The following is a 15345-nucleotide window of genomic DNA, read 5'->3' as shown; positions in this document are numbered from 1 at the left end:
GAGCTTTTTCTCCAGATACTTCGGTTTTCCTTTCTCCTTTAGGCATCTAAACCGCAGAGAAAAAATGACCTTATTGAATGTTTTCGTTAATATCTGGACTTATATTTACAGCAAGATGATGGCTTACAATATCTCAATTTAAATTTAATAACATAGGCTTTTCAGAAATCTCGTAATAACAACTGAAAACTATTCTGAAAAATAAGCAAAACTTTTCAGAACATTTGCGGAAAAAGGAATATTTCTTCAAAGTGACATGTTATTAAAATTAGCAAAATAATTGCTTTCTTTGAGGTAACAAACATTTTCAGAAAACTTGGCTGAAAAAGAAGAAAGAGCAAATTTATTACGAAATTTTCAATAATATCTGTCAAAACCTGCATTTCACTGTGGCAACAACACAGCGTTGGTCAAATTACACCATCGGTCTTCGCTTGGGCAGGTAATGCACCTACCAATGTTAAGCCCGAGGAAGGAAGGAGGTGGGGGTCGGGCATGGGCTGCGGGGGATTTTGACATAAAAACAATATTCAAATTCCTCACCCCCAGGTCAAAATAATTGGTCAAAGTCCCCACCTAGGGAAAAGTAAAGTTGATCAAATGTTCTTGTGTGTAATAATTAAAGTACAACAGCATCAACAGAAATTTATACACAAATATTTCGCTATGTCACAAACTCGTAGCAGACCATCTAGTGAAATCATACCAAGCACGTTTTTAATTAAGGACGTTCGCGCTAATTGTTTGTGCGCAACGTTTACTGCGCAGGTAACGAGACTGTAATATGTTATGCATTACTTCAAGCATTAGTTAAGATCTTATGGCGGCAAAAACGCCGGGGCAAAATTTCCAGGATGGCTTAAGAATGGCACATTTATTTCCAATTCAACACGAAATGTTTAAGAGAAAGGACCGGAAGGCTGGAGGTTGCTAATCGAGTAGTGGCTGATAGTTTTGAAAACTCCAGAAGGTTAGTTTTAGTAAGCGACGTTGCGTAAATTTAATGGGGTTGGTTTTTTTTAATGTTTTTATTACGCTACGAACTAATTAGTTCAAAGTTAATGCATAGTTTTAAAGTTCTTTTCCTTTACTTTCAAGAAAACAGAGCAGAATTATTTTCTCTTCCTAATCCTCTTGAATAGTGCAGATCTATGAGGAAACAGGCAGAGATTGTATTTCACAAAAACCACACTCCAGAAGATGAGAAAGACGGCAATGGAGAGATATGATACAAAACACTAACCAAGTAAAGATAACGCCTGCTTGAAACTTCGTTGCTATGCTCAAGAAAGTTTTTTCTTACAAAAACCTTTCATTGATCGATCCTGTCTTGGTTCCAGTCCTTCCCCGACAGGTAACGCAAAATCGTGACAAACGAAATTTTCCAAGAGCTTCGCAACATCACATCGATTTTATTCGTTTAGATCATCGGTGACTCCAGTCACTTACTCTTCTTACAATCTACGAAATATGATGAAATGAAAAAAATCACAATGTAAGAAGTTATCTTTTTTTATTATTTTTTTTCCTTGTGTCCTGAATTCCGGAAGTGGTTACAACGGGTAGCGCTTGCGAAAACGCTTGTTGAGGATTAACTCTACTGTTTACGACATCCCTAGCGGCATGCAATTACTTAAAAAAACCCACTCCTATATTTCTGTGCAAAAACCTTCACTCTAACATATTATTTTATGATTTTCGACGAATGAGTAGATGAGGCTACATCTCGTTACGAAGACCCATCTATCGAAATTAGGGCATTTTCCCTTGCCTTTTTCTCCGAAACAAAGTCGGTGACCCCCAATTTTTTTTTTCATTTTTGGAATAAGCAATTCATGACCTAACTTCAGGCGAGAAATGAAACAAATTTCAATGTGGGAAGATTTTCGCGCGAACGTCCTTAATGAGCGGGCTTCATGCAAGTATTTCCTTCAAAATCCAACAAAAAAAAAACACTTTGTTCTAAATTTTCGAAGATAGATAACTGGTAAGCGCTTTCCGAAGCAATGGCCCAACACACCAATGCTTATCTCCGGTTTCCGTAGCATGAAGCGACTAGGAGTATTTTAACTCCCCCCTGGGATGCTAGTCCATCGCAGGGTTACCCCCAGCATTACGCCGGTACCCATTTATACACCTGGGTGGAGAGAAGCACCGTGGGAGGAAAGTGTCTTGCCCAAGAACATAACTCAATGTCCCCGGCCTGGCCCCCAACCAGGAACACTCGCTCTGGAGTGAGGCACACTAACCATGAGGCCACTGCACCTCCCACGATAGATAACTGACGGGCTGATAAAAACGACAATGTTTGCATTAACGAATGAAATGATATATGAAATCAATCATATTGAACTGTGTATATGAAATTGCGCATTCATAGCTGCGAGGATCATAGCTTCACTTAATGTTTGCATTATTTAATAGCAACAAAATACATTTATCAGTCACCTTTCGTTCAGCCCCACTGCTCCGTCACGAACACGGGAAGCTCATCCAAATGCCTTCTGGGTATTTCCAAGATGGCGGAAAGCTCATTTACAGGCCAACATGGCGACCACGTCAAATTTCCCCACCCTGGGGACATCTCGTACGATCATAATCCCTACCCTGAGGACAGACCTCAAGATCAAATTCCCGTGGTTTGCCCGACACCTCCTCTCCCTCCTCTCTTCCCCCCCCCCACCTGAATCAGGCTTAACATTGATAGGTGCATAACATGAATGGATCGTTCAAAAAATGCTTTTCACGAAAAAATGTGGAACTTTTAAGTCCCAATTATAAATTATGAATTGAATTTGACGATATAAGCGTGATATTGAACGCGAAAATGACAATTACGGAGTAGATCGTGGTCTTTAAAAAACATGTGGTCAATGATGTCACTTACGCGATTATTTCCTACCTCTGTCATTTTCTAGATGCAGTTCTAAATTGCTTGAAATGGCTTTCCGGATACTTTTCCATTGCTTTGGCGGAGGTTTTTGTCGTGAAAACTCATTTCTAGCAGTCCTTCAACAATTGTTTACATGTGCGTTCTCAGGCTTTGGTAAAGAAGCCATTTTGTCTCGACTTCTGACGGTCGTTGTGTATGCCCTATTTAACCATCCAAGCTGAAACTCGGTACATGATTGGCTTAGTCTATTCACTATTCACTGTATTCCAAATTTGGAAAAGAACGGAAGTAACGCAATTTCTCAGCAATTATGGAACACGCTGGAAAGGAAAAAAATGGACAAAAGGTTTTTTAAAAACCAACTCTTGATTTGATTGATTTAGTTTCTTTCGGATGAAGAGCCAATTCTGTAATTTGGAAACCCGAAATAAACCATCATCATCATTATAATTATAATAATTGTTATCTTGCAGATCAGTCGTTCGATTTTTTTTTTTATTTTTTATTTAAACAATATTTGATCACAGCATTTGCTCTAAGATTTGGCAGTCAGTCAGCTGCTGAGTCAGTTAGCTGTTTGTTGGCTAAAAATGCGATTATATTTTCAATTGATAAACAAAACTAACGCTCTGGCTGCCTCAATTATCTTTAAAAAAGATATCCATTGGAAATTTGCTTTAAGTGCTATTCATGATAGGGAACTTAAGCAACGACGACGGCGACGGCAACGAGAAAGTGATCTTAAAATAAAAATTCGGGTTATTGCTATCACATGATGATTATTTCAACCTTTTTAAGATGACAAGGGTGTGGTAGTTCCTCAAGAATGACACTGGTCGGAACAGCTTTTAATTTAGGGGAGAAAATGAAAATCTATCCTCAAGTGCTGAAACACAGGTCACATTCCACAGGTCAAGGCTAGGAGTCCCTGCTCTAGTGATGAACAACCAAGCCAAACGTTTCCCTTAGGCCTGAAACAACATTTTTGTAGAGTGATTAGGGCTAGGAGACACTTTTGGTGTTGTTTGTCTGTACCACAGTGACATGTACCCTGACCTGTGGAATGTGAGGCGTGTTTTAGACCCACCGCAAATTTGACTATTTCACGTTGTTTCGCTGACGCAGCAAAGAAATGGACAAAAGTGAAAAGCGCACGTGCAAAGCCATTGTTTTTGCCCACTAAATATGCAAATTTGTGACATTTGTCGTTGCCGTCACCGTTGTCGTTGCTTAAGTTCCCTATAAGCCCCTTTTGTGGCAGCAAGGACAAACGAAACAAAAAAAGTACCAAATCCTGATGAAGGATCTAATCAGCGTGTAACTATTTTAAAAAAGGAGAATTGAAAAGCTGCATGATCAAACAGTGAAGGAATATCTGTTGTATTTGCCAATGTTCAGGGGCACCCAACGACCAATTTGTTGTAAAATGTATTATTATGCCCCAGTTAATGAAAATAAATATTATTAAGGCATTTTCAGGCGTTTTTTAGTGTTGCTGGGAAAACATTATCTGTTCCTTTTTCCCAGAAAGACACACAAGAAATTTCCCAGCCCGCTAGATAAAATTGGTTGGTTTCCCAGCCAGCTGATCAAATTTATTTCCCAGCCAGGAATTCCGCGCGCTTTCAAATCCCTCGATCTAAAACAAAACCGGGACAAAACAATCACTCTGACCAGCCGTCGTATGTTTGTGCCTACTCTCTGGGAGAGGGAAGGGGTTCTTTTTTTTTTTCTTTTCCAGTCGTTCTCAGTCTTCAGAGTTTCTGCAGCCAGCTCGGGTTGAAATGCTAGAAAAAGTCAGTAATTCACAGGCAAAACCTCTATCAATAACAAAATTTCCCAGGCAGCCAGCTCATCGAAACACCTGTATTTTCGCCAGCCAGCAAGATTCCTCTGGGGAACAGATAATGTGAGGAACAGATTCGATGGGTGCCCCTGAATGTTTACATTTTTACTGTATCATATTGCAAACATTTTTTTCGTGCAAATTGTAACGTCCCATTAGCCAAAGAGCATTACTTGTAACTGACCCTGATGAAGAAAGGCAGTACCTTTCGAAATGTTGGCAAATACAAAAGATATTTCTTCACTGTTTCATCAGCCTTTCGCTTCTCGTTTGTTTAAGTGCTATCTTTATTCCTGTGTAATCCATTTAAGCGTTAGCCCCGGAAAACCTGAAATGGATCCATACCGGGAAAAACTCTGACCAGGGTGGGAATTGAATCAACGAACTCAGTTACAATTTTGGTCACATGGCAGAAAAAAGTAGAGAGTATAAGGTAAGAGAGCCAATCCCCTATCTTTGGCCCCATTCCGATGAAAATTATTTAAAATCTAATGTTAGTTTGGTGTCAGACTGCGTGGTTATTTAAAAGACGACACCTTATTTGTCTTATTGGTCAGTTGGTGTGAAAGTGGACCGCATGGTCACGACCACAACAGATTTAAATAACCATTGCAGCATTGGCGTGATCTAAACCTAGCAGTAATCAGAGATTAGGAAGTGCGTTCGAGCTGCCTTCCTTTTGTTGCGATATTCAAATCCATTAATTACTTTACATTTTGACTGAGAAAGATCAGGGGCACCCAACGAATCTGTTCCTCACATTATCTGTTCCCCAAAGGAATCTTGCTGGCTGGCAAAAATACAGGTGTTTCGATGAGCTGGCGGGGAAATTTTGTTATTGATAGAGGTTTTGCCTGGGAATTACTGACTTTTGCTAGCATTTCAACCCGAGCTAGCTGTAGAAACTCTGAAGACTGAGGACGACTAAAAAAAAAAAAAAAAAAGAACCCCTTCCCTCTCCCAGAGAGTAGTAACAAACATACGACGGCTGGTCAGAGTGATTGCGCTTGCGGAAAAAACCTGTTTTGTCCCGGTTTTGCCGCTTTTGTTCGGTCGTTTTGGATCAAGGGATTTGAAAGCGCGCGGAATTCCTGGCTGGAAAATAAATTTGATCAGCTGGCTGGGAAAGCAACCAATTTTATCTAGCTGGCTGGGAAATTTCTTGTGTGTCTTGCTGGGAAAAAGGAACAGATAATGTTTTCCCAGCAAGACTGAAAAACACCTGAAAATGCCTTAATAACATTTATTTTCATTAACTGGGGTATAATAATACATTTTACAACAAATTGGTCGTTGGGTGCCCCTGCAAGATAGTTGTGTTGCATCAAACGGCAATTTAATCTAGATGCATCGCAGAAACAATTTGATGATTGTATGTTGCGTTGATTTGAATTTTATCGTCACATTTACATGTTCTATTGATCCACCTTTAATCTGCTAGCAGAGGTTTCAGAATAACATCAAAGGAGGCATTTCGGTCCAGTGTGTTAGGGTGCTTGCCTTGAGATCTCGGCATTACGGGTTCAAGACACGTTTCTGTCCACTCGTCGAATGTGTCCTGGTAGTCCCTGGTTCAGCTTCTCGTTCTCGGCTGCACTTGTAAATAGCCAGCTGGTTTGCCTCCGGCCAGTTGGGATTCTTAACAGTTGTTGTTGAATGTTCTGTTCTGTCGTGATTGTGTTTCAGTGGCCCTGAAAAGTCCCTGTGGGGAGTGGTCAATTAAGTATGTATGAATGTATGTATGTACAACTGACGAACCGAGGTCGAATAACATCGTCTGCTTCCTAGAAAAAAGAGCACTACAGAGCTTTCTGATGTTTTGATAAACAGCACCCATTATACTTGTAAGCCAAATATCGAATAAGTAAACACAAGCAGGGTCGCAGGTCAAAGCAAGCAAATCAAATTTTGTTCATGACGTCAAGTCACGTGGGTTCAAGGCTCCCCGCATCAAATCGAGGCGGGTAGTCAGCCACACGAAAAAAAAATTCTCAAATCGGCAGGATTAGTAAGCGTCTTGCTTCGCTCGATCGCAAATATATTTCAAATAATTATCAGTCATAGGGCTCTTACTTCTTGTTTTCTTGGCCGCGGGTACTTGAGATGTCATTTCACGAGAATGAATACATAGAAGTTTGAAATAAAAACGTACCACTTCTAGCTACTTGTCATTTTTTTTTTTACGTTGCATCACTTAGTAACAGGCCTGAACTGAATGGGCCCTTTGCAGGATAGTGATCACATGGTACAAAAGCCGCCATACTTGAACGCAAATTGCCCACTGGGACATCTAAAACAAACAAAATTTAGATTAACTTGCTTTGTGTTAGACGCCCCCACTGCGCAAGTTGCGTTCCAGTATGGCGAGTTTTGTACCATGGGATCACTATCCTGCAAAGGGCCCATTGCCTCGCTCGACAATCTTAACCCATCAAATACAAAGACCTCAAAAAACTGAATACAGGGAGAGAGCAGGGATGGCGCAGTGTTGAGAGCAATGGAATTCCACCAATGTGTCCGGGATTCGATTCCTAGACTCGGCGTCATATGTGGGTTGAGTTTGTTGGCTCTCTACTCTGCTCCGAGAGGTGTTTCTCCGGCTACTGTGGTTTTTCCCTCTCATCAAAAACCAACCTACGATTGATACGAGTTAATTTAAGTTTTGTACAGTGTCCCCAATTAGTACCGCAGCGCTAAAATATAGTTGACACTTCAATTACAGATTGATTAGTTTGACTAGTTGTGTTTGATCAAGTTTTGACGAGTTAATTTGGCATTCTGCATCTGCTCTGATTGCCCAGGGTAATTTCTTTGTTGTGGGTTATTTTTGCATAGGATGGATGTTCACAGATCAACTGAACGGGAAGAGCACCCCCGCCGCATTGCCATGACGACAATAACAGGATTTGTGAAGCTCAATACTGGTGGACTGGATTCGGACGCTCAAGGGTGAGTACATTTTTTTGTCTACAGGAGAATTGTTTTCTGTGGCAATGTTCTTCTGTGTGATATGTTGGTTTCCACGTGTGCCTGAGACGTCAAGTGTTCTGAAGAAAACCCGTTTTGATCTCGTAAACTGAGAGCGAAACGCAGTGGACAAATTATGTGGGCAGAATTCACTCTTTGGTTCCATGATGTGATAGCAAGAGAGGATGAGGTAAGAGAGTGGATCCCCATGAAACAACATAGTTTTTTTAAGCTATTTTTGGTTTCGCAAAGCTATTTTTAGTTCTCGTTCCCAGTGTCGCGAGGTTAGATGATCAGGGCAGGGGAGAGGCCGGGGCTGAGCTATTCTTGCTGTGTCACGTCCACGCAGCGTCCAAATCTTGTAGCTAGAAATATGTGATCTCGTTTATCAGTATGTTTTTTAAGTGTAATCTGAGCGCAATGAGCATTCGAGAGAAGATTCGTCAGTTCCTGAAAAGAAAAGGAACTGAAAGTAGTGAGGAATGTTCAAGTAAACAGAGACGAGAATGTGGAAACGAGGGTGAGATATTTGACATCTAAGTTTATTTGCATTAATTACGTAATTACAACTGGCCGATCAATAGGCTCTCTCAAAAAGCTCAGTAGCTGAACCATGCTCTAAAATTAGATTTTGAAAAACTATCACTGGAAGAGGCCCATATACGGGAGATCCCCTCCCTTACCTCATCCTCTCTTGAGTGACACTTTTTTCCCAAAATGGACTGGGAACGAGTTAAAGATGAAAGCGAAAAAGTTTTACTGGGCTACCCCCTTCCCCCCTCCCCTAGGGAGCAGTAACGTCAGTGTGATTTCATTATTGGCTTCAACAGGAATTAAAAAAACTAATGGGGGCAAACTAGCCAAAAAAATCCGGAATTTTCGATTCAATCCAGCTATAGAGACATCTCCAGTTTCCGCGTTCATACTCACATCAACCAACGGGCCCTGGAAATGTACCTTCTTTTTGCATATATAGAATTTGTTCATCGATTTCGTGCGTATCAAGAAGGCGAGGAATCAAACCTTGCAGCCAATCTAACTTAAAAGAGCAAAGCGCCTCCTGTGTTGGAGTCAAGAATTCCACTTTCTGTTTCCCGAATAATTTTTGTAAGAGTTCTCTCAAATTGCTGAACGATTCTAACTCTTCTTCCAAAGAAGCTACCTCCCTCTCCTCCAGCGTGGCGGAAATAAATTTCCTCGATGTTGTGAAAGTCAAATGGTAGTCATCAGACTTGGTAAATAAGTGGCAGAAACTTCAATGCATCCGAAAATTCGAAGTGAAAGAAAATTCGTACACAATCGAGAAATCAGATACTACGCCCTAAGACGAAACTTCAAGTGAAGGGGAAATTCGGGCTATCCGAATATGTGGTGTGATTAGCGAAAAAAATCAATTTTCATGCAAGACATTTAAAACTCATCCACAAATCCAAGTGCCCGCAAAAATATTTTAGAAAACCGCTCAATTTTCCAACACAAAATGTTATATAGAGCATGATGTGGAAATTCAAATAATCGGATGTAACGCAAAATACAACAACGCACAACAAAATCAAGATTTTAAAATAATGACCGTAAGTACACACCATACACAATTAAGCAGAACAACAACGTTGTAGATTTCTTTGCGATGTTGTTGGAGTATTCTAGATCTGCTTTGAGTATAAATCAATGTATATTTGAAGATCGAAGGAGACTATCGTCGTAGATCGGCTCGCGTTAGAAGCTGAAACAGAAAGCGTACACGCAGTGAAAACAGACCACCTTTACGTGAAATGCTTTCTTCTTCACATGAGTTCCCAAGGTCTGGCCCTCAATCTTGCCGGAAAACGAGAGCTGTAACTGCCCGGCTTTCTTTAGAATGACGGGTAGTCCAGTTAACGCCCAAGAAGCGATCTTGTTTTTAAAATGCATGGAAATATTCTTGAATGTTTTAAAATAAAGAAAAGCCTTGCCTTCCGTTCCAAAAAATGTTTACGATATGTTCTGATCAACTCCGTTATATAAAGGCTATAAATTTTGATATAGCATTTGCATTAACGAGTTGACCCATAATTATCTCCATAAGGGACTATAATTAGTACACATGGAGCTTCACTTTAGGTGAAAGCATACTGCCTGTCTTCAAAATGCATCATTATGCAACAGTAGATGGTAAAAGTTTTATTTGCGCGTGAGAAAGATGTTAACTCATGCATTGACTCAGACTGGGAGTGAGACTTAACAGATTTCACTCCGTCTAACGCCAGACGGTTTTACACGTCAACTGGGGGCGTCTTAGGGCGACTGAGGAGTGCTTCAACGGTAAAGTTTAAGTTTCTGTTACGAGCCTAGGAAGGCCCAAAAATCAGAGTCCTAGGCAGGATTCGAACCTGTGACTTTCGTACACAGGACCTAAATAAGGGACCTTTCAGTCCGCAGTATTTCTTGTAGCCCAGTAGATAGAGCATCCAACGCCAGTTTCAAAATACTTTTTCGTTGACTCATTGCACTTACACACCACTTGATTTTAAACATGATTCCTTTTTTTCTTTCGATTTCATTAGGACCCAGTTCCCCCTGCCTGGTTCTCCTGATATCCCCCTGATGACACGGTGCGACAGCGATGAATCTATGCCAGACGAAGATAGTGATCATGGGAATCGCGCAGCAAAGCGAGTAGCCTCCAAAAGGAAAAATCCAGGTTAATTGGTGTCACATGTAAAATTCTGCGTAACAATGTCACTATTTAGGAATTTGATGTCCCATCATGGCAAAATAAGTAAAAAAATTCCAGCAATCACGATTGGACTTCCTGGCGAATTAAAACAAGGTTGCGTCTTATAGTCAGGTAGCAGGTTGCGACTAACTATGATTAAAGTTGTGTCTGTCATCGTGAAGATGAACCCAACAGAAAATTGAGGAGACAGAGAGGAAAGTCGCCCAGTTTCGCCAGTGGGATATGTTTATTTCAGTTGTGTTATTTTAGAGATGTCACAAAAACGGAAGTCTGATTCCTGGGACATCCGCAAAATCGGAAGAATTCAAAATGGCCTTCCGAGTGGAATTGGTATATCTACAATTTCTTGCTAATGTACGGGTTTGTTTGATGAAGAATACGACCCGCAAAAGCTATTACATTTGTATGATATCATGCTTCATGGTCGCGCTCGTCTCGGAAAACAGACCTCCCATCTAAATATAACTTTTTTAAAATTCAAATATCCTTGCCAACGCCCCTAGACTCCCTCTCTCCCCCTCATTTTTTCTTTACTCTAGCTGCTCGAACGGTAAATAGCGTTAGTATATACTCGCTCAGTGATTTTGGTGTTTCAAGCAATCTGATTGGTTCGCTATCTCGGAGTAATTGAGCAACTCCGGTTTCCCCTCTCCTCAAAAACCAACATTTGACTTGATTTACTTTCATTGTTAATTTCAGTTTACAGTGTCCCCAATTAGCGCTCCAGCGCTAGAACGACTAGACACTTAAATAAAGTTCCTTTCCTTTCCTTTCCTTTTAACTGAAATAATTTCTACTGATAAATCGCTTGACTGGTGCCTACGGTTGTGGAAATGAAAGTGGCTTGAAACCCCGTAGTCCGTTCGCGGTTAATCTCTTACTTGCCCTGCACTTATTTTCCAGGTCGACTGCATATGAAATCATATCGCCTGGCTCCCCGATTTGAGGGAACAGGAGCGAGCAGTGATGATGAATTGGAGCACGAAACTTCTTTTACGACCATTGGAACCTATAAACCAACGTTGCATTTTCCATGCGCAGCTGGCTCCGATCTTAAAGTTGTGAGCTCCGAAGAGGAAGACTTTGATAACATAAGTGTTGGAGAAAGGAAAAAGCTAAGGAGCTCAAAGACGGAAGAATTCCGGTAACGAGTTTTTTAAGAGCTTTGGCACCAAAATAATAACATCGGCAACTTTTATTTGGAGCTTTTCAGAACAAGGCAGCTAACACGAGAATACAGAATTAAATAGGGCGGGCTAAATAATAACAGTATCGTCCTTCACAAATGGTCCCGGGTTCAATTCCCTGATTCAGCTTCGTGTTCGTTCAGTTCGTTGTTTCTTTACGGGTGTTCCCTTTTACCAATTATTCACAAACGCATTTGATGTGCTTTACTTTCAGTAAATCGTTTACAGTTGTCTGGGCCTGCAAAGTGAAAAACGGTCATGAAAACAGTCATGGGAAGACAGAATTTCAACATTCGAACCGTGTATCGCTGAATTCGTGTCACACTAAAGACCGACGATTATAGTTAAAAATTAAAAAAACCTTTAGTGAGAGCATCCGTTTCCCGTCTTAGTAGGGGTGAATTGGGCTTTATAATGAAAAGAAATGATTTAGTTCTTATGAAACCCTAAGATGCATTTTTCAACTGAGAATAATAATTTCTTTTTTCGTACGGAAGGTAGTTTTCTCCAACATAAAGCCTAGATTCTTATTTTACCTCATTTCCGTTTTAGCACATCCCCAAACGTTTGTGTTTTCTGCTTTCTCACTTAGAAAACGCGAGGAGACCCATGATACAAGCGATTGGACAGACGATGACGGAGAGGTGGTGTCTGACACTTTTATGCCCGTCGCTCACGTCAAGGAAAGTTCCCACACTTCGGATAATGCCTAATCTGAGCTGGAGACGGAAAAATGAGTCAGTGACAGCTGAGCCACTTTTACTTTACATTTTAACCACATTCTAGCAAGCATAGGGCTGGCTTAACTACTGCATGAGCTTGGAAGCGTAAAATGTGTAATCATTTTAAACTAGAAACATGCCTTTTTCGCCAGAAAAAGGTGGTAATTGGCCATGGGAAGTAAATCTCTAGGCACCTGCGCGTGCTTCACCGCGATCCCGCTCGCAAACGCCAGACGGAAACAAAAGGAATGTCGTTTATTCGTCCGGTCGGTGTTACTCACCAGATAGAACTTAAATGAAGACGTCGTTCTTGATGAAACCTTCCTAACAGTTCCTATATGATATCCAATGATTCGAAGTAGCTTTTCTTTCCAGTTTAAATCACTTTGAGAATGATCAATTTTAGCCGATTCATTTTGCCCAACTTTTCATGAAAACGACATTAAAATTCATTTGACTTCTTCTATAGTAAGAATGAGATTACATGAAAATGGCCTTTCAAAAAACCATGAGGGATCACAGAGAGTTTCCTATCGAAGCAACGCACACGTTTATATTCAGTTACTAGACTCTGTGATACTGAGTAGTATTCGCTTGCTGACTTGATGTATTCGAAAATATAATAAGCTGGTAGGGTTACTAATAAAAGCTATTGCATTTAACATTGTTGATATTTTACTTTTTGTCGGGGTTTGGGTTAGTTAATAGCACACTTGTTCTTTTCGACCTTTCTAAAGCAGCCCCAAAAAATATCTAACTCCTTTTTAGTCATTGCTTGGAGGCTGATACAAAATAAGTGCTTTGTTGGGCTATTTTAGGAAAATGACGACGAAATCCGATGTTCTATACTACCTATGGGTTCATTGCGGTAACAGAAACTTAAACTTAAACTGTAAGGCAATTATGGTGGTAGAAAATAGAAAAAGCAGCGCCGTTTGGTGTCCTCTTGAAGAAAATTCAAGGTTTGTGTTTAACGGCGCCATGGGTGGTGGAAGATCAGGTGTAATTACTCAAAGCGCTAAGCAAGGTGCAAACTATTGTTCGATTGCACTCAGGTGATAAGACGGCCATGTTGGTGCCAAAACAATAGAAAAATTTAACTCAAGTTTGCATAATAACAGAGTCAAAATCCCAAAAGACTTTTTCGCTTTTGTTTTCTCCACAAACATGGCCACCGTGACGTCAGTTGGAATCAAAGAATTTGACGAGTAAAGACTTGTTTCCATATCTCAACGTGCCCTTGGACGTGAGGGGCCTGGAACAACAAAACTGAAACAACCCAAACCCATACAAAAATGCCAACGTATCCTCTGCCTCTGAAATGACTATTATCGACAATTCCTAAGGACCGATTTACACGGTACGACTTTGTCGCATGCGACAACGGATTACGACAGGCCCACGACATAATTTACGATTGTTGTGTACGTCAGAAAAAATGTCGTAGCATTTTAAAACATGTTTTTAAACGCTGCGACATTCTTAAGTCATGTCGTAGGCCTGTCGTGAACTTGTCGCATGAGACAAAATAGTAGCGTGTAAATCGGCCCTAAGTTTCTCTAAATTGACTATTATCGTCAATTTAGGACGCTTAGCGCTTGATAAGGATTATGGGAAATGAATATCTATTTTTAAAATCCGAAACCCCAATGCCTAAACTCGCTGGACTCGAACCTGGGAATATGTTCGATTAATGACCCTTTCACTTAACCACTAGACTACGGCCGTAACACCTTTTTCAAAAAATATTAATATATTTTTTCTTCTGAATGCCGCCGTAAACGTGTAGTATCAGCGGCTAAGAAACAAGTTTAAAAAGGAGATAATGTCGGTTACCAAACCTTAAGAGAAAGCTAACCATTTTAAAATCAACTACTAGACTTAACCACTATTCAGCAATGCTTTCACATATACTAATTATATTTGATAAATAATCGGTGCAATTGTCAACCAATGGACCTTTAGTTCCTTCACATTGGTTGCTCCGGGTTCAAATCCCGTCCAGGGATGCAACTTTTACTTTTTTCTTTTCATCTGCTACCACAAGTCCTGGGACAGAGTAATCCTAAAATGACGATAACAGTCAATCCAGGGAAAATTACGAATTGTCGATAATTGTCATTTCAGAGGTAAAAATGCTAACCTTAGGCTTAAACACTAAGGTTTGGGGTGTTTCAGTTATTGTACCCTTCATCCCCTACCGCCACCCCAGTCCCCTCAAGTCCAAGGGCACTTTGAGATATGGAAACAAGTCTTTACCAGTTTGACGAGGCATCAAATTATTTTGATAGTTTATACCACAGTCGTTAACAACGATTGACAATAACGCTCTTTGTATTGCAATTATTAATTTCCAATTTAAAAAAAAATGCGTAAGATATATGGAAAGTAATCAGTGCCCAGACTGCAAAGTCGAAATGAATGTTGATGAGATAAGAAGCAAATTGTTTTGCCCAGGATGAGGTAATAGAGGGTGTGAATTTCAGTTGTCAAACTCATTAATAATTCATAATTCATAACTCATTTGTATCGCCCCATGTGGTCAGGCAGACGAGTTTGAAACCCAATGAAACACTACTTATAGGAAAGGTATCGTTGACGTCATCTATTGTCATCAGCCATTAATGTGCCAACCAGAGCCTTATTGGCTATCGAAAAAGGGTCTTTTGTTCCTGTGACTGGAACATTTGAATAACAAAAGCAATCAATCAAGTGAAGCTATGATCTTCGCAGTTATGAACGCAATTTTTGCAATTGCGTAGAGAAGCCTGAAAAATTCAGGACTTCAACGGGGTTTGAACCCGTGACCTCGCGATTCCGATGCGACGCTCTAACCAACTGAGCTATGAAGCCACTGACGTTGGGGGCTGGTCATTTGTGGCTTCTAATGGTCCCGTGAGGAATGAATCAATGATGAAATGAATCATATATGAACTGCGGATATGAAATCAAGTGAAGCTATGATCTTGGCAGTTATGAACGCAATTTTTGCAATTGAAGTCCTGAATTTT

General features: G+C 40.4%; 2 protein-coding genes across 3 annotated transcripts in view; one reads left to right on the top strand and one right to left on the bottom strand.

Annotated features, from left to right (window-relative positions):
• The window catches only part of LOC138038704 (uncharacterized), an 83386-nt gene extending 70390 nt beyond the window's left edge, over positions 1–12996 (top strand). For both annotated transcript variants that reach the window (XM_068884718.1, XM_068884720.1), the window contains exons 13-16: positions 7575–7688; positions 10253–10389; positions 11329–11569; positions 12205–12996. In XM_068884718.1, coding sequence (XP_068740819.1) covers positions 7575–7688; positions 10253–10389; positions 11329–11569; positions 12205–12325 — 613 coding nt within the window. In that variant the 3' untranslated portion in view covers positions 12326–12996. The remainder of the gene's footprint in view (positions 1–7574; positions 7689–10252; positions 10390–11328; positions 11570–12204) is intronic.
• The window catches only part of LOC138038706 (uncharacterized), a 382223-nt gene that overhangs the window by 132597 nt on the left and 234281 nt on the right, over positions 1–15345 (bottom strand). The window lies entirely within an intron of this gene.

The sequence above is a fragment of the Montipora capricornis genome, chromosome 2 (assembly GCF_036669925.1).
Source record: "Montipora capricornis isolate CH-2021 chromosome 2, ASM3666992v2, whole genome shotgun sequence".
NCBI lineage: Eukaryota > Metazoa > Cnidaria > Anthozoa > Scleractinia > Acroporidae > Montipora > Montipora capricornis.
The sequence above is the reverse complement of the archived record's forward strand: the minus strand, read 5'-3'. Positions and strand labels throughout refer to the sequence as shown.